At 37.5% G+C, this 18,918-nt stretch overlaps 1 protein-coding gene across 14 annotated transcripts in view; it reads left to right on the forward strand.

Annotated features, from left to right (window-relative positions):
• The window catches only part of SORCS2 (sortilin related VPS10 domain containing receptor 2), a 594,922-nt gene that overhangs the window by 350,467 nt on the left and 225,537 nt on the right, over nucleotides 1-18,918 (forward strand). For all 14 annotated transcript variants that reach the window (XM_072037800.1, XM_027457435.3, XM_027457437.3 and 11 more), the window contains exon 3: nucleotides 3,241-3,340. In XM_072037800.1, coding sequence (XP_071893901.1) covers nucleotides 3,241-3,340 — 100 coding nt within the window. The remainder of the gene's footprint in view (nucleotides 1-3,240; nucleotides 3,341-18,918) is intronic.

Raw genomic sequence — 18,918 nt, forward strand, 5'->3', positions numbered from 1 at the left:
CTTGTTCAGGTTTATGGAGTTCTGCTGTTGTGCTTCCAATGCAAATAAACCATGCTATGGAAAGATTTTCTTTTTACTCTTCTTATCGTTTGCATTTTACCTTGAAAATATCTTTTCATCAATTTTTGTGAAGGAAGGGGAATACTTCCCCCCCCCCCCCCCCCCCAATAAACAGAGATTTGTGTTTTGCTTGTTTTTTTTTCACACTCCCAAAAAAAGTCATTCTATGACTGAAGAGAGTAAAGGGCTCTTCCTCTTCTGAGTTTGGTACAAAACTCATTTTGTGCTGCTACATGATATATTTCCAATGCAGGCAAACTCTGAAGTCCTGGAATTTATCCTCCCCAACCCTACAGCTGAGTTATTACAGGGACTTTGTTAATAAAAATGTTAACTCTTTATATATGCTCAGTCAGGAACTTGGAACTTACATCTCAAATAAAAAAAGAAGTTGTGACCTTTTTTCTCTGGATTAACACAAATTTGGAAGGCCAAGTAATTTTTTTGGACAGAGCTTCCCTTGAACGAGGTCCTTGAGCTATGTCCTCTTGAACGTAGATGTCTCAAGGAGTAGCTGGCATTCCTGGTCTCCCTCAAGGCAAGGTTGTAGTAAAAAAATAACAGTCTGAATAAATTTCTCTATAGATCCACAGATCTGCCAATCTGAGTCTTCCTGCTTGGGTATGGTGCACCTGTATAGATATGCATTAGCTTGTTTTATCATGTTGAAATTGGAATTCCTTTTTTCTTTCTTTCTTTTTTTTTTTTTTTTTTTTTCCTTTTTCCCCTTGAGATAGCTAATTTGTATGAGAAAATAATTTTGACTAGAGTTGTTCTACCTTTGTCTGAAAATACTTTTGTTAATTTAGTGTACTCTTTTTGTCACGACTTTATTATTTCTTCGTAGTAACTTTTATAAGTCATAATAGTTAGAACAGGAAGTTTTAGACTGGATTTTTTAATCTTTGAAATGGCTTATTCTCTTCCTGCCTGTACTGCTCTCATACCTTGATACAGTTGCCGTCACCATCACTCCTGTGGTGTCACTCTCCAGTGGTCCCATTGTATTAATCCTGGAATTGCCTCTTCAAAGTAAATTGGATCATCTCTAAAGTTCAGAGAATTATTTCAGGATTTTATTACTGGGCAAGCTGCTGACCTGATATTCTTGCCTCAAAGAGAATATACCAGGCTCTGTTTCCAGCATAGATACTTGTTCTGTGTGATTTCAGTACATTTGGCTGAAGTCAGTATTTTAGTTTTTCCTTTAATTTCTTTTCTGTCAAACACCTCTAGCAAAATCAGCTTAGCACCATCCATCCTATTCCCCTGAGAATTTTAATTAGCTCCATGCTGAATGCCCACTGCAGTGCAATTGTGTGTGCTTGATTTCTACATAATTATTTGTCAAAACTGAATTGCTATGATTATGTTAACTTCTGCATTGTTGTGTATCTGCAGCCCAAACAACATTATGGGGGAAAAAAAAAGGGAAAAAAAAATTGAATCCATTCAGACATCACTATAAGAGAGATATGATCTCAACCTTGGGCTGTGGGTATGGTCTGTGTGTCACAGTAATTTTTTGACTGGCAAAGGGGAAAGAAAAATAAGGTAAATATGAACTGTTCTTTACTTGGTGTGCCTTTGGGACTGATCCAGATATACCAATCTGTGCCTCATATATTTGGTGATGCCAGAGACATAAAAACTACTCCAACACAGTTACAAGTTCTTGCAACATGCAGGCAGCTGGATGTGTGATAGAAAAATAGCCATCTCTGGCTTCATATCATGTGTACTCTGACTTAAGTAACATTTTCGGTGGGATGGGGACACAGGGAGATGGAGGCCAGGTGCACTCCTGCAGGCAGGTGGACCCTTGGGGACCATTCTGCTTTATGTAGCTTGAAGGAGATCTTCGGCTCTGAGCCACCTGTCAAGGACATGGTTAGCCAAGGATTTGTTATCTCCCTTTTCACTCTTGCTGTATGCAGTTATGCCTTTGAATTTCAGCAATAACTCACCTGGGCAAGGGGGATGCAACAACAGAGCCTGCTGAGGAGCAATGAATATGTGAGAATGGTGCCGTGGGGCAGAAATCAGTTATAGACAGTCCTCAGTGTCATGCTGGAAGGGACCAAGGTTTCATTGTGATTCCCTTGGATAGGCTGGATAAGAGAGTTGTTGCATGTTCCCACTTGTTGGAATAACCCAGGGGCACCTGACAGGGCACCTTCAGTCCTGGCTTTTGACAAAGAGTGTTATTCCACTGAAGAAAAGGGAACATGGAGTGGGAATCCACCCAGCAACTCTCTGTCCTAGGGAAGGCTTCTTGGTAGAGAAAGGGACAGGTGCCTTAGATGAGTCTCCTTCCAAATGAGAAGGGAAAATATGGAGAGACCATATGGTGCAATTTGATCCTGTACAGAACAAATGAAGGTTCATCCACAGCGAATTAATTTTGGATGTGACTTGCTTTGAGTTTTGCTTATTAACATTTTGCTAAACTAATGTTGTTTTTATACTAGACTTTGCAGGTGCAGGTACCTAAAACAGATGCCATTTCTTGCTGTCAGTTTTTCAGGAATACAAGGCAATTTCTGCTTGTGCTTACATTTGTTATATTCATAGCTTTGTGTGCAAGACATATTGATGGTCAAGAACTTGCTTTGTTTTTATTTATTCAGAACTATAATGATCCTCTGAAAAGGAGCTTGAGGAGTGGATACCTTTGTCAAATCTAATGCCTTCCAGATCTCAGGCCAAATTGTTCTTTTATGCAACACCAGGCACTGAAATTAGCTTTTCTTTTTCCACATAGCTGAGCAGGTGCCATTAGTACTCACATACAAGCCTTTGCTCTGCCTAGCTCTTTTTTTGCAACTTGTGGGTGGTGATGGAAAGGTATATATTTTGTGCTTCTCTCATTGTACAGGGTAGTGTCAGGATGAAAGCTAGCACTGCACAGACCTGTGAAATACAGGCAAGACTAGCAATGTTTTTTCAGACCTCGAAAAATATTCTTATATTGGCAGGTTTCTCTTAGTCGCTAATGAGCAATGAAAAGAACAAATGGATGGCAGAGAAGCATTGAAAATGGATAGTTAGTACTACAAAGTGTGCATGTATGTTTTTTGTTTGTTTGTTTGTTTGTTTGTTTGTTTCCCCCCCTTCCCAAACAGCTTCCACGCTGAAGCCCTTAGAGGAAAGCACTTACAGGTGTTTGATTTCTTTCAGGTCCTCAGATTTTGGGACGTTATACACAAAGTTGAATCTGCAGCCTGGGATTGCCACTGTTATTGACAATTTCTACATTTGTCCCACCAACAAAAAAAAGGTATGTGGCAAAAAAATGACATTTTTATAGTGCAATGGAGACTCTATGACTATGTGAAGCGTGTTTTATTGGCTTGTAAAAAATAGGGGAAAGTTTTTCACAAAGTTGCTGGTCTCTTTAGGTGCATTTGTGACATATGCAAGCAGGATATTTATTCTTGCTGTATAGTATAGAAGGGGAAAATGCCTTGAAGGACTATGAAAACTTTTGAGGCCGTTGACTTCTGGAAATGGAGTTTCCATGGAGTTTTTTCCAGAAAGAGAAAAGCAACTTGTGTAGGTTTTCACACATCCACAAAAAATTTGGGACTAGCATTTAACCTCTTCATCTTTTATACACAATTTAAAAGTCCGTTTGGATGTTTCTAAGTACAAAGTATAGGGATTGGAAAGGCTTTAATTGAGAATGATGTTTATCCTGTGCAAAACCTTAATTAAAAAAACAAAACCCACTGATCCTTGGAACTCTTTTTTAAAAAAAAACAAAACAAAAACAAAACAAAACAAAAATACATGTTTCTACATCATTACCGAACCAAAAAGCTTTTCATGGCACCTAGGAAGATTAAGTGAACTTCATAAGTGAGAGTGAAATTGACCCACTGAGTGTATTTACAATGGATGTTATATTAGAAGAGGCAAGAAGAGTGATTATGAGAAAAAACAACAACAACAACAAAAAAACAATAACAAGCCTTCTAAGTCTGCAAAATGCTTGTGATTTAAAATGCAGGAATTGTGAAATACGTTATGAATAGCACAAACACGGTAGGTTTTTCATGAAATAAGAACTTTCTCTTGATAGGGGCCTTTTAACTACAGTGTAATACAGAAGAATTGACTTCATGTGGAGGCCACTGATTGGAAGGACAATTTTAGTTGTGTTTATCTGTCTGTTCTGTTTAATCAAAAATCAGTAGAATTTGTTGAGACTATCTGGATGATTAAGTACATATTTTATTTCTCTTGCAATTGTGACTGGAGTTTTTGTGACCAAGCTATGCTATTCCTTGGTAATATATTTTTAATCTCCTATGAAGTCAGAAATGTTTTTTTGTTTGTTTGTTTCTTGGAGTGGATCTACCACCAAGCACAAAGTTTCTGTGCACTGTCTGTCTTGGAGCTAAAATTTACTGATGATTTCAAGTCCAAAAAGAATCAACAAAGCTTTATCCATTTTGGTTTCCGGATTGGAAGCTGAAAATATGAGAAAGATGACAGCTCTGTGGAGAATTTTTCCCAGTATAAAAGCCTACAGACGCATGTCAGTGCCTGTGTGATTGTGCCAGTTGTCTGGCAAAATGGTAAGATCATTGCTGAATTTCAAGCCTGAAGACGGATGTTCACAAAAAATCTCATGTTAACCCAGTCTTAAAAAAAAACAACACTATTTTCTGCTCAAGGCAACTTGAAGTCCTTAGAGATGCATATCTGGCTTAGTAAATTGATATTGTATTGCAATCCACTGGTTATAGAGAGTGCTTTTGTTGTTAGTCATTAAATACACTATTTTTACGCTGTTTTGTTTTTCTGAAGATGATGTTCAATAGTATATGAACAACAAAACAGAAGAACAGAAGGATTTCTAGGGACTGTAAATTATACCAGAAGGAAACATATGTATATGTGCAGATGTACACACATACATGGTACAAAAAAATGGTGAAAGCATTGGAGTCAAACGGTGCAGCCCACAGATTGAAACTTGGCTTGGAGGTGGTGTGGTCACACATACCAAGTAAGCAGGAAGTCTCCATGTTATGAGAACTTTTTCAGTTGAAATGGTAGCTTTTCTGGTGTTGGACATATCTGGTGTTGGATACAATGACTAACGTCTGATTTCACAAAAGTCATTTGGAAAGATGGAAGAAAATTTCTCCCTACCGTCCATTTCAGGACAAATGCACTAGGGTGTAAGAAAACATTTACAGCTCTGACTTCCTTTTCTAAGCTGAGCAAAAGTTTCAAGTTTTGACTTTTTACTGATATTATTAGACTTCAGATTACCATGGTGTGGGTTTTCTTCAGCCGGTTCACATCTTTTGAAATGTGCTGAAAATGGGAGCTGTGCTGGAGTGCTGGCTGTGCTTACTGGCATTGAGCGTGCATTTAAATTTAAGGCATAAGTAGTCCCATGCTGCCAGTTAGCATTTAGGGACTGGGAATATGCATGAAAGCAAAGATAAAAGACATTGATGGTGATTTTTGGAATATTTTGCATATTGAGCACTATTCTGTGCTTTAATTTTGTTTACCTATTGTAGACCTCATCTGTGGAAGAACTGATACTGCATATATAATGCTAATCTTTTACACCTCAGTGTCATCAGTGCTTTAATCTCACCTGAGTTTAGGTGTTCTGTCAAGTCTCCTCTCTCTGTAGTGAATGGAAAAGCTTGGATACCTCCAGGCAATTCATCCTGTTAAAGTCATAGATTATTATACATATGAGAATAAGACTGAATGGTCTTGCGCAGGTTGCTGTAAAAGATTTTGTGACTGTAGTGGGTCTGCAGTGAGTCTCACTGCAGCTTCCTACAAAGAGAAATGAAGAGATGGAAAATAGTTTTTGGTTTGGAATGCTATTAAATGAAATATTTGTAAGAAGGCTCCAGTCTCGTTCTTGGATTGACATTATTTCTTCAGTTTACCTCTGCCTATATACCAGCTTCTGGAAGACCTTAGAATTTCACTCAGTGTGCTTGCAGTCTGTGAGGTGTAATTATACCATAAAGACCAATGGACTTGTCAGTGAGCTTTATACAGAAAATGTGAAATTATACTGGAAATTTTTGGATCCTGTGAATTGTTCATTTTTACTTTCTTAAGATGAAAGAAACCTTAATTCTTATCTTCTCAACACCATTAAGAAGTTTAAGAAGTTAAAATTCCACAGAATCATCATGCTGTTCATGATGAAGTGCATTCGCAAGTGCAGAGGTGAGAACCACATCCTTTTCACGCAGTGCTCCATGGAAAGGCAATTATATTTCTAAATAAATAATAATATAATAATTTTACAAGGTAAGCTATAGGAATGCTGGGGACTTTCAAGTAGCTGGTGGAAGGAAGGAAGTCAATTTACAAACCCCACTGAATACATCCAAAGAAGTGACATGTTCCTTTTCTATGTTACTCTTCTGTGAGTGGGTTGTTATGAGTACTGTTCATAGGTCTGCAAGAATCAGTACAGAATTGTATCAAGGTTATGTCTACACAGTCCTTTGTAGGTGGTTCTTGTTCTGCCTGAATGCAGCAGAACTCTGATGCAAAAAATGTGTTGCTGTGGTTATCACAGGACTCAACCTATGAAACCCACTTTTGATGAGAAACGATGACAAATACCTGAGGGTAGAGCTTTAGGGTGTTTTGCATTACTCTGAATGAACCTTTCTGATGAAATCATGGCATCGAGGTGGGAACTGTGACTGTTCTGGTTGTGAATCAGAGCTGACTGCAGTCAGCCAGCAGCACAAGAAGACATTCCCATCTACATGCAGAAGTTTTTGTAGGCTCACCCTAAATTGCTGTGAAACAATGGAGTAATAGGAGAGGTAACACTAATTAAAAGTTCACACTTCCTGAGGATGCATTATTTGCTTTGTATTCTGGCTGCTTTTAGCATAGTAGAAATCTGCAACAAAAGACAGGGAAACCATTAATCACATTTTTCTGCCATGGTTTTGGAAAGTTATAAGGTAATGTGGGTGAGATCTCTTATGCAGTCTCTCTGATAATAACTTCTGCATATGAACTAATTTTTCATTGATCCGTGACATAAAATACCCCTAGTTTTTGCTGGCCTTGAAGTGCTGTGCCTTGATAAGGGATGTTCTTGCACTTAAATCAACAGAAACAACTTTGCAGTAATTACTCTATGCTGATAGCATCAAACATTCCAGGCTTTCTAGAATGTACCACGTAGAGAAAACAATTTGATCTGTATCCTCTGATTTTTTATTTTTTAAACAAACAAGCATGATAATTATGCTTATGAAATGATGCACACATGGAATACAGAATTATGTTTTCCATAGTGTCATTCTGGAGTCAGGTAAACAAAGTATTATTTTTTTTTTTCTATGGAAGACAATAGCAGAAGTCACATTCACTGAGCTAAATTAACAACAGAACATATAACATTTTTATCGGTCATACATGTTTTGGGGTATAGAAGTTATATATTCATTTTAAATCTGTTTTTATAATATTGCTGGACAGGAGTTGAATGAAAATGCTGACCTTTTCCCACATTGGGCACATATTTTAATTTTCATTGATGCACAGGAGTGTGACGCATCCATCCTCTGTTTACACACTTCTGGAAAAGAAGCAGCTAAGCAGTTTATATTCAGGATTTTCATGTTAATAGAAAATAAATGTCGATTGTGTCTATACTGACTTAATAGTTAAGTGGGCTGAACACTTACATTCTCCAGCTGTCACAATAACCAACAGCTGCATGTTTTTCCAAGCTAAAAGGCAAGATGACAGACATGTATTCTTGCTTGACAAACCTTGCAGAACATGTAAAATAGTAGTAAGGATATAGGTTATCCTCTACAATATTTTAACTCCCGATACCTTAAAAAATAGTATAATTTACACATGATAGCAAAATGGTATTTGCCACAGCTATAAAAGCATTTCCCAAGATGCAACTGGGTTGAGCAATGTTTGTAATCACTAACAGGTAAATGCAGTCCTACACCATTTTGACATTTGTCTTTCAGAGCAAAACAAGTGGTAGTGGAAGTTGTCAAAATGCAGCATGGCTACATTTACTTGTAAGGAATAATCCTGCTTGAGTTTCAATTTCCTTAGAGACCATACCAGAATGTCTTGAAACATACCGAGCAGAATTATCTTACACTTTTATTAGTAGTTGTTGTCAACTAAGAAATATTTCTTTCAATAACCCAAGTAGTTTCTTCAGGAAGGTTTCACTGTGAAATTGCAGAATATGATCGGTATCTTGTGATGTATCATCATGATGCGTTCTTTCCTTATAAATAGTGTCAACATTCAGTTTTATTCTAGTAATGCACCACCAAAATAGATGTAGCCTGACTGCATCACTTTACTTCAAACCTCTGTCCAGCACTGTTCAGTTCATCCTCAGATATTCCAATATTCCAGATCCTCCCAGAAGTATGCCCAGTAATTAAAAATTGATTCCATAGCTTGCTACTAAGTGGATTGCTGTGAGAATCAGTCCTATGCAGAAATTCCAGATTTATTCACACACAACTGATGAGTAGTTGCATCACTTGATGGCCTGCCTGGAAAGCTGTTATATGGAACTAAATAGGTTAAAGCTGTCAGAGCTTTCCCTGAGTGGTTTATTAGGGGTCACCATCCACAACAGAGGTTCATGTAACACCACAGAGACATAGCCATTGGTGGAGAAGATTTGATGGATGCTATTTGACATACATAGATGTGGAAAAAGTGTAATAAAGGTTTGAAAAGCTGAGAGAGAAGCAGCTGAAAATTAAGAACATATATGCAAAAATTACTAGGAATACGGCTATTAGAAAAGTATTGAGCTAAGTACTGGCTGAATGGAGGCTAGGAACTCCAACTTCCTCTGTCTGACCAATTCCAGCTATGTTTGAGAAACCAGGGATTTTTCAGACTTCATATGTAAACAGGACTGCATTAGAAATGCATAACTCTAGTAAGATTTTTGCATTCTAACTCTTCAGAACACCTCCAATAAGTCAAATATAACAGCAGTATTACAGTATTTAAATAGGCCATGTCTTTTAAATAGACTTTGAATACTTTTTTTTTTTTTTTTTTTTTTTCTATATAGTGTGATGGAGAAAGGTTTGGTTTGGTTTCTATAACAAGATTTTGAGACACTTTCTGTGCATTTCTTCATCCTGGTCTTCTACATGTGGAGCTTGAAAGGAATCCTTTCTCTTGTTGACAAAGATGAATTGTTGTCTGCATGCTTTTCTACTCGAACACTGAACCATGCTGTCTGAAGCTGCCTTTAAACTTCTTTGTTTCAGTTTTGCTGTCTTTGACCTCCAAATGTTTTATAGTCAAGCGCATGAAGTAGACCATGGTCAAGGGCTGCACCTCATAAAAAAAAAACAAAATGGAACAAAACAAACCTGGCAAACAGTACAAGTCTAGTCATAACTAGTCTGTAGGTTTGCCATAGCATGTAGAACAATTACTCATTAAGGTAGAGGGTATGTGGGCTAAATGGGTGAACACTTGAACAGACATTCTGTATTATTATTGTATCCTATAATTTATTTGATGTTTAATGTGGAGATCTCAATTGAAGTTTTTGAAAATGACCTGCAGCTGTGATTTTATGTCCTAGTGTGTAACTTTTGCATTCTTTTGTGCTCAGGCATACAATTATTCTAAGGAAAAATACTCTTGTCTTTACCACATGCTTATTATAGATTCTTTTGTTCTGTTTTTATGAATTTCCTGACTAAAACTCATTAATCACAAATGCAGACCAACAACTACAAAAAGCCTTAATGTTAAATTGTGTTTACTGTAGTGAAGCCAAAAATAAAAAAGACCAGTTTGTGGGAGTACAACAACAACAACAACAGCAAAAAAAAGATTTGTGTGAAAATGGAAAAGACCTGTGAGCAAGTGTTAAGAGACCATTATACATGTGATTCTGCATATGAAAGACATCTATTTCCCTTCCAGTAATTCTGGGAAGAGAAGGAATCAAAGCATCATGTTTTCAGCAAGGTTTGATTTCCTGTTATGATGAGCAGGTCATTGCCTGGAGATACAGAAGTAGTCAGTCAAGACCATATAGTAAAAAGTATATCCGAAGCTACCTTCTGCAGCTATGGCACTGGGTGCTACTGAAGGGGTGTCTAAACTGAAACGTTTAATGGTCCACACCAGAGAGATTTTAAGATCTGGGGTTTTTGATTTGGTATGTTTTTTAAAAAAGTGAATTTTGCAGAATTTAGACCATTTCAAAGCTCTTTATCTTAAAATGTAGATTCTTATATTTAGTCCCAAATCTAAATCTGAGTCATATCACAGAATCACAGAATGGCTGAGGTTGGAAGGGACCTCTGAGGATCCTCCTGTTCTTCAGTTTGTGCCTGTTGCCTCTTGTCCTGTTGCTGGGCACAACTGAAAAGAGACTGACTCCATCCTCTTGACACTTTCCTGTCAGATACTTACACACATTGATGAGGTTTCCCCTTAGTCTTCTCTTTTCCGGGCCGCTCAGCTTGTCCTTGTACAATAGGTGCTCCAGTCCTCTCATCATCTTCATAGCCCTCCTCTGGACTCTCTCCAGTAGTTCTTTGTCCCTCTTGTATGCCAGAGTAAAATCTAAGATGTGTTGATAGATACACTGGGCAGGTGATGTGTTTCTTTGGTCTGTCCATGAACTCATTGGCCTGAAAGGACTTCTTAATTCCTCTTTGGCTTCAGAAGAGAACTGAAGAGGAAACCAAAATCAACTCACCAACCAAAGTTGTCCATGAGGGAGACCTCAGCTTTCCTGTGGCACACAGGCAGCAACTTTTTGCATCCTAGCTAGAGCTAAAACTGCAGTCTTTTGGTCAATAGCTATGAGGATCACGCAGTTTTTGAATGCTCTGTGTTCCTATGAGAACATAATCCTGGTAGATTTTCTCATGCAATATGGAGCTCACAGGTTTAAATATAATGAAGAGGTAAATGGTAATATATTGTGTCCAAAAGAGAAGGTATCCATATGAAATCCGCTATGGATAAATGAACCAGAATAGAAGAGGCTATTATATCAGCAGCGATCAAACTTTGTGAAAGGATAGAGGAGAAAAAAGAGAGAAGGTAATTGTGAAGAGGGAGTGGTTAAGGGGTAGTAGCAGGCATCCTACAGTACCTAATAAGTAACTGGCTGCCCTGTGTGCTAGAATGAAATGGATGCAGTTGTGCCCATAGAACAGATTTCTGCTAAAACCAGTGTGCAACAAGGCCTTTCTGTGATGAATTCTATTTATATCCATTGCAATTACTCTGAGATGTGTTGAGATGACTTCTGTGCAATTGTTTGAGCACCACAACGTGCCTTGGGGTTCCTCTGTTGCAGAAGGGATCAAATTGGGAACTCTTTCATCTCGACTCAGTCTAACCACGGCAGTAACTAAGCACCAAGACCATCTTTAGGACATAACATGAAAACTTCTAAACGCTATTTGAAGAAAGATGAGTAACACTGTTCAGCAGATCTGCAAGGACAATGTACAGTAGGCAGATTCCCCAGACAGCCTGGAAATAATGGTGTAGCGAGTTTGAAACATATTCATCATGCTTGCTGATGAATCTTCTGCATCTCCTGGGGACCTGTGCATTTCCTCCTCATTTCCCCGATGATGGAACAGCAGCACAAGTCCCAGCTTCCACGCTTCATGCTCTGTTAGCATTTTCCAATCTACTGATGTGTCAGATTCTGCTTCTCTTCGCTGCAGCTGCTCGAGTTCCCCCTGCTCATGCTGACCACAGAAACTTCTCTTGCTCACTCAGGAGCAGAGATGAAGGAGGATTTTTTTTCCCTGGGGTTGGCATGGAAGCACAGTGGAAATGAGTAGGGTTTAAACTGCTTGCAGCATGCTCACTCCATTTTGCAGAGCTGGTGGTGTGCTTACCCCAGTGAGAATCCCTGGGGTTGCTCCCCCCCAATCCTTGCTGGGAACAAACCTGCTTCTTCCACTGGTCAGCTGCTGCAATCTCACTGCTGTGGCACAAATATTTATAAAATAGAAAGGACTCCTAAACTACTGGAATCTCACAGTTATATTCCAGCGATTTTTGTATATTCCAATCTTTAAAACAGTACATTGTGGCATTTACTTAGAAGGGATGAATGTAGCTGTTTTCTTACTTGTGTCTATTTCTGGAATTAGTACTGATTCTTGGTAGCCTCAGCACTCTGCAGCAGCAAACTTCTACTGAAAAGGCAGGGCCAGTGTGACAAATACATTTTAATCATGTCTTTCTCGCGCAGCCTGTACCATTTATTTGAATATAGTCATCAAAAATTCATGCAAACATAGAAAAAGATTTTTTTTTCATTTCACACTATGCACTTCTGTCAGGCAGGGAAAGATTCTTACTCATGGAAACTGCGATCTCATATGTTTAACTAAGCCAGCCCTGAAGCCTTCTTGACAGTCGTCTCTTTCACACTCTCACTCTAGAGACAGATTTTTTCCATTTGTGAGTAATGCACCAGGCTGCTCTAGTCCCTTTATACTAGAAGATTACTGTCAGGTGAATGGTGGATTCTTCATAATTCCTGATTATTTTATTTTATTTTATTTTATTTTATTTTATTTTATTTTATTTTATTTTTATTTTATTTTTATCAATCTATCTATTCATTTATTTTTGTGGTAGAATCTTCTCCAAGCTTGTTATGTGCTATGTATTTTTCCCTCCCCATTTTTTTCTATAAGGATTTTTCACAACATTTCATTACCTCTTTCAGTCCATCCAACACTTAATCTCTTCCAACTCTTTCTTGTATTCCTGCTTTCCTTTCTTCCATTGCTGAGCCTTACTCCTTTTTTGTACCTTTCATGTAGTTTCGGGGCTGAACTAAACCTTTTTATTTCACAGTTACAATCATTGAAGAAAGATACTACTGTGAAAAATATAACTAATAGCCTACATTTCTATTCAAAATCATAAATTTGTTGGGAAAATAGTAAAAAATGCTGACAAATCACTAACCATAATTCATAAAATGAACCTTTTCAACAGCAATAGCAGGCTGATTTGATCAGGGAGCTGTTAGCCAGGAGACCTGATTTCAGTCTCTATGACCTTGAGCAGTCCTGAACTGCTCTGAAGCCTGACTTCCCATTGCCTCACACCTCACAATATCATTTGCCTTGTGCTAAAACATTATGCCATGCCATTATTTGACAGTCTACCTTGAGGTCAGATTACAAGGTTTTAGAAAAATATAGAAAAAGTCTGGGTTCATTTCCTTATGTATAAACTTAAGAAAATAATACTGAAATGCAGCGCACCTGTGATCCTTAAATAAATGCTGAGTATTTTTATGATTCCATTTTGAGAAGAATGCATATTTATAAGGTATTTTTTATGTCATATTCCTGCATTACTGAACAGCATTTTAAGATTTGCAACATGCTGAAAATAATTGTTATAAATAAGTTCCTGTGTTTCTTAGTATTGCTTAGCATTTATCAGGCATGGCTGTTTCAGGACATAGGTAATAATTTGAATATGATGGTAACATTTCTGCTCTCACATAAATGAGGAAATTAAACTGCTTGCCCCAAACAGAACAGGATTAATTTCTGCTATCATTGCTGGAACTACAATTTATGGATTTACAATCCTGTTCTCAGTCCTCTAAACAATATTACCACTCTGGGCATTGAAATGACATTTAGATTTGACTTTAAAATGCTCTTATTCTTTTCCAGAAGACTCTAAGCCTATGCAAGGAGATCTTGTGGAAAGGTCTGGCAGGAGAAGTGCCTCAGGTAGCACTGAGGGATTGTGGAGTGTTTATCTTGTGAAGCTTGGTGCCAAAAACCGGCGACTGCTAGTTGCGTAAAAAGCTCTGCTTTCAGGGTAACTATGACTACAGGAATTGGACCAGCATCACTGGGAATAAGCAAACATCTCGTGTCCACTTGAGATATTAAATGCACTGGAGTTGGTCATCTTTAATATGCTAGTATACGTTCTGTTTATTTAATTTAATCATACCTGAGAAGTAATTTTTTTCTGCATTGCATCACTTCATAGGATTTTCTGTGTTTAAGTGCTTTTACAGTTTGTTTGTGATGCAGTGCAGGCAAACATAAATGAGGGTGTTTTTGGCTAAATGTTTGAGCCTCTCCGTGAGAATAATATCATGCAGCAACTTGTGCTTTCTGTGGGCTCCAACAAAGACAACAGCTCTGTTACATGCTGCAGCAGAAGGTTGGAGAAATGCTTTTATTTATTAATTAATTTTTATTTTTATTTATTTATTTATTTATTTATTATGCTGTAGCTCAGGAGCAGAAGATCTGGGCCTCCACTGCCAGGCAGATCCCTGGAGTAAAGGGTTTCTGCCATGCTTTGGGATTGCAAAGCAGAAAGGCTCCTCGGAAACTCGCCCACAATGTATATTATTGCAAAGGCCAGCCATAACTTTTCACTTGACTTAGGCAGACAAACTCTATAAAACTGTCCTTTCTGGGATAAAATGCTGTTCCGAAGGTACTAATGTTCCTTTCTAATATTGTTTGGTATATTGTAAGACCATATTAAATCCACTTGTGAGTTGTACTCTGCCATAAGATCTCAGAATTTTATATGCTTGTAGATGATTTTGTGTCTCCTGTTAATAGCTTTGGGAATTCTGAGGAGGTTATATGATTTCCATTTTACAGACGTGGAAACAGAAAGATGTAAATGACTTGCCTGGGAAATAAATGAGAGAAATTTAATAATATGCTGTGAGTCTAAGCCAACCTCTCAGCTTCAAGCACAAAGCAACCCTTCTGCCCCTCAAGAAAATAATAGATTGTTTAAATCTAATGCATTTCTACCAGTTGAAAGGAGAGTGTGGGTTTGTAGATGATCTATTGATACTGTAAATATTATCAGCAGTCAAATATATGAAAGCTTATCTTTGAAAAAACAAGACAACAGAATAGATAATATTTGTGGAATAAAGGACTGAAATCTGTTTGTTTTTTTTTTGTGTGTGTGTGTGTTATGATTTCACAAGATTAAATAGACTAATACAGTGAATTTGATAAAATGTTCAGAAAAACATCTTTTAAGACTAACATTGTGACTTTTGAGCTAAATTTCTCTAAGAAAGAAAGCTAACTTGTGAAAATAACAAGAAAAGTTTAAAATCTGTTAGAGCCAATTTGAGCTGCATCTTTAAAAATTTATATTCTAAAACAAGGGAGATAAATTCACATCCAGAACCGTAATTCTAGGTACTTTATTGGGAAACATTGTCCCTCTTTCTGCACAATTTTTAAAATTCACTTTATTTTAACATTCATGTACTATAACTCAGTTACCATGTAAAACATGTCTAGATTAGGATAAGGTCAGAAATGATTTTCAATCCTTTGAGAAGTTCTGAAAAAAAATGTATCTGGACTTGCAGATGAAAATAAAAAACTTGTAAAAGAGTTCATGTATCTGAAATAAGAAAAAATAGATATGATTAACTGAGATATTTTTGTTTAAATTGTGACTCTCTTAGATACAGTGTTTTAAAAGTATCTTGACGTTTACTTATAAAAATCATAAATACTCAAAATTAATATTTGAACTGGGAAAATTGTCAAAATCAAAACATGCACTGGAAAACATTGACTTTGCCATTTCAGCATTTTCTGACCACAAATTATTTTTTTAGAAAGTGCCTTGGCATCTTTAATAGCTAGCGAAGTGCCAGGGTCTTATACATTTTTTTCCTCTGATATCTGGTACATTTTTGACTAGCATAATATTAATGACTCTGAGTTTATCTCAAGGCATTAATGTATTCTGTTTTGCTTATATGTTTTTCTTCCCATGGGATTCTTTGATTCATGAGGAGGCAAATTCATCAGACTGATACTCATAGTCTGTATGTAACACTGCTATATTTTTTTTTTTTTTGGTCTTTTTCTTTCCCCCTGTACTCAGTAGTCCATGATATAAGTAATTATCAGTCCTTTATCTCTGAATATTTTGATAGCACATTTCTCTTATTTCTCTTTTTTCTTTCTTTTTTTCTCTTTTCTTTTTTCTTTCCTTTTTTCTTTTTAAAATCTTTTTTCTTATTTTTCTTTTTTTTTCCTTTTTTTTTTTTCTTTTCTTATTTTTTCCTTTTTTATTTTTTATGACTTTTTTGTTTTTATTTTTTATTTTTATTTTTTTAATTTTTCTCTTCTCTCTCATCAGCCCTCTCTATCTGGAGAAGCTAATGCACCTTGTCAGTGGCTGAGGTTGGACACTTCTTTGTTCCTTAATACTACTGTCACCTGCCACTACATTTAAGCCATGTTAACAAATGTAAGCTAAATATTGCCCAGTTAAAACCCAGAGAGAGGCAAAATCTCTAAATGCTCATGACAGCGAATAAGTTTATTTAAAAGTCACAGTGTGAGTCCCCACTTTCTGCCTTCCTTGGAGGTTAGTTTATAAGCTTCAGCTCACAAAATTACCCACAGAGAACATTGTGATTGTAAACTGTCATTGTAAACCGTCATACTGTAGCATACAGTGCTGCAATCTGGGCTTTTGTGTGTTTTGAGTATTGATTTTCCAGATAGAGCGAACTGCAATAATAACCTGGGGAGGTCTGGCAGCACTGTGACCTGGTTTGCTTTTATTCTTTATGGCTCTAGGCAAAACAGTCCGTTCCCAGGAGCTGTGGGCTGTAACCATCTCTCCCTCCAGCTTTCTTTTCCGGCTTCTTTCCATTCCACTTTTCTTCTCTTCCCAACCTGCCTGTTGCAGATCTGCCCACTGGGATCTTTCCCAGCACCCCAGGAGCAGCAGTGTTCAACTCAGCCTGCATTGCTAAGCAGCCTTGCCCTGGTGCTACTAATAGCAGGGCATCAGAACCCAAGTTGCATATCAGGTGCACAATTGCATATCCAATTCAATTTTGGTCAAGAATTACTTCAAAATGGTGCTGTGCATTGATAACATGTTGTCTTTTTCCTTTGGATAAAGAAACATGCTGGCTCTGTCTGGTTCAAAATTCTGTGTAAGTTTCCTTCTTCCCTTCATAAAGCTCGAGGGTATGAATCCCATTCACGCTGGGGTACCATGGTGATAGGTGGCTTACAAATACCAAAGACAGAAAGTGTGATGGTTGCCGTGGTATGCTTAATCCCCTTGTGATCCTCTTTATAGAAGACTAATTCTGTGTGAGGCACCTATGATCCAAACTAAATGCTCTCCATGTCAATTAGATGAGAATATGAGGAGCAGTGGTGTCTCGTGGGATCGAGCTGGTGACTGATGTCAGTACTCTGTGTTTCTAAAGCTGTGGCACCAGATGCCTTTGTAATCTTTCATACATTTACTTGATCTAAAGGACTCTGGAAATGGGGTTCTCTTACCTGATTGAGGTTACTTACCGCTATTTCAGAATACAATATGCTGTCAATATTTGTTCATCAAATGTAATGGTGAGTATGCAACATTTATAGGGTCTTTCCTTTAGGATTACCACTGGGAATAGCAGAGTCACAGCCAATTGCCACAGCTGCTACTTATGAGAGCTAGCTCAGTTACCATAGCTTGGTTGGAGTAATGTAGCCATGCATCATAAGTGTATTACCCAGAAAATGCAATGCAGTTGATACCTCTTTGAAGAGATTCACTCATTTCAAAAATCTCAGGAGACAAAATAAGTTATCTGTGTGGCTGAATCACTGAACAAAAGAGAAGCCATTTGTTATCTGAAGAAACAGGACAGCATATGTTTCACTGCGGTGTGGCTGGCAGCCTAGAGCCTTGAAAAATATGTTCTTGTCTTCAGGGGAGCACAGACATCAACTTTGTGCATCTCAAGAGGTGTTAAAACAACATCTGATGAGTCAAGTTGCAGTCAAATTAGCCTTGCTAGGGAAGAGCAAGCAACATATTCAAAATTTTGGCAACTGCCTTTTTACCTTTGCCTTTTTTAAGCACAGAAAATCCACTGTGGTTTCTCACAAGTTTTCTTGATTCTTGAGCTTTACAATAAAGAAAGATGCCCTGAGCAATTATGTCTCTCACCCAACCATCTTGAAATTTTAACTTTAGAAGTGAAAATTAAAAGTTAAAAACCAGACAGTATTCTTGCTTCTGTTAATTCACCTATTAAAAATTACTGAGTTTGTCACCCAAGATTTACTGAGTTAGTTAGTAAATCAGAAGGGAGACCCATGGAGCTTGTTTCTAAACTGGAAAAAGTAAATTGTCAATTTTTATAATTTCAAATAACACTTTGACTGCCAAACAATACCCCAAGGAGTCAATTCTGCAGATGTACGTAGTCCTAAATTTGTCATGTATGTGTTCAGATATCCATGCCATCTGTCTTCATGATTTTTAAAAGAACTATTGCTTGTGACCCTTCAGGTTTGTATTTTGCAGTAGAACACGTCAACGATTCCCACACTTTTAGCACCCTCACACTGGTAAAGAAAAGATGGTAATGACTAGAGACTTTTTATGCCTGGCAGCTTGAAAACACTATGGAGAGCAGACAGTCCTTGCACAAGATAAACATGAAAGGTGTGTGAAATTTTTAAAGTCCATATGGTTTCTACAAGGCTGAGCAATTTCATGAGGGACTTCATTTGTTGCTGGTGAAAGTGGCTTGGTCAAAAGAGGTAACATACATAAAAGTATGTTGAGGGGTTATTTGTTTTGGTTAGATCTGTAATTCCATTAATCTGTCTTAGTAAAAGGTGCATGGAAAAGAAGTTTAACAGCAGAGCCCAAACCACAGATTCTCTGGAAGGAGAGTATTAGGCAGAGAAACCATCTTCTGCCTAGACTGAGCTGGCTGAGGGTGGAAGCAGAAGCTGATTTCACAACAGCTGACTG

The sequence above is a fragment of the Anas platyrhynchos genome, chromosome 4 (assembly GCF_047663525.1).
Source record: "Anas platyrhynchos isolate ZD024472 breed Pekin duck chromosome 4, IASCAAS_PekinDuck_T2T, whole genome shotgun sequence".
Lineage (NCBI taxonomy): Eukaryota > Metazoa > Chordata > Aves > Anseriformes > Anatidae > Anas > Anas platyrhynchos.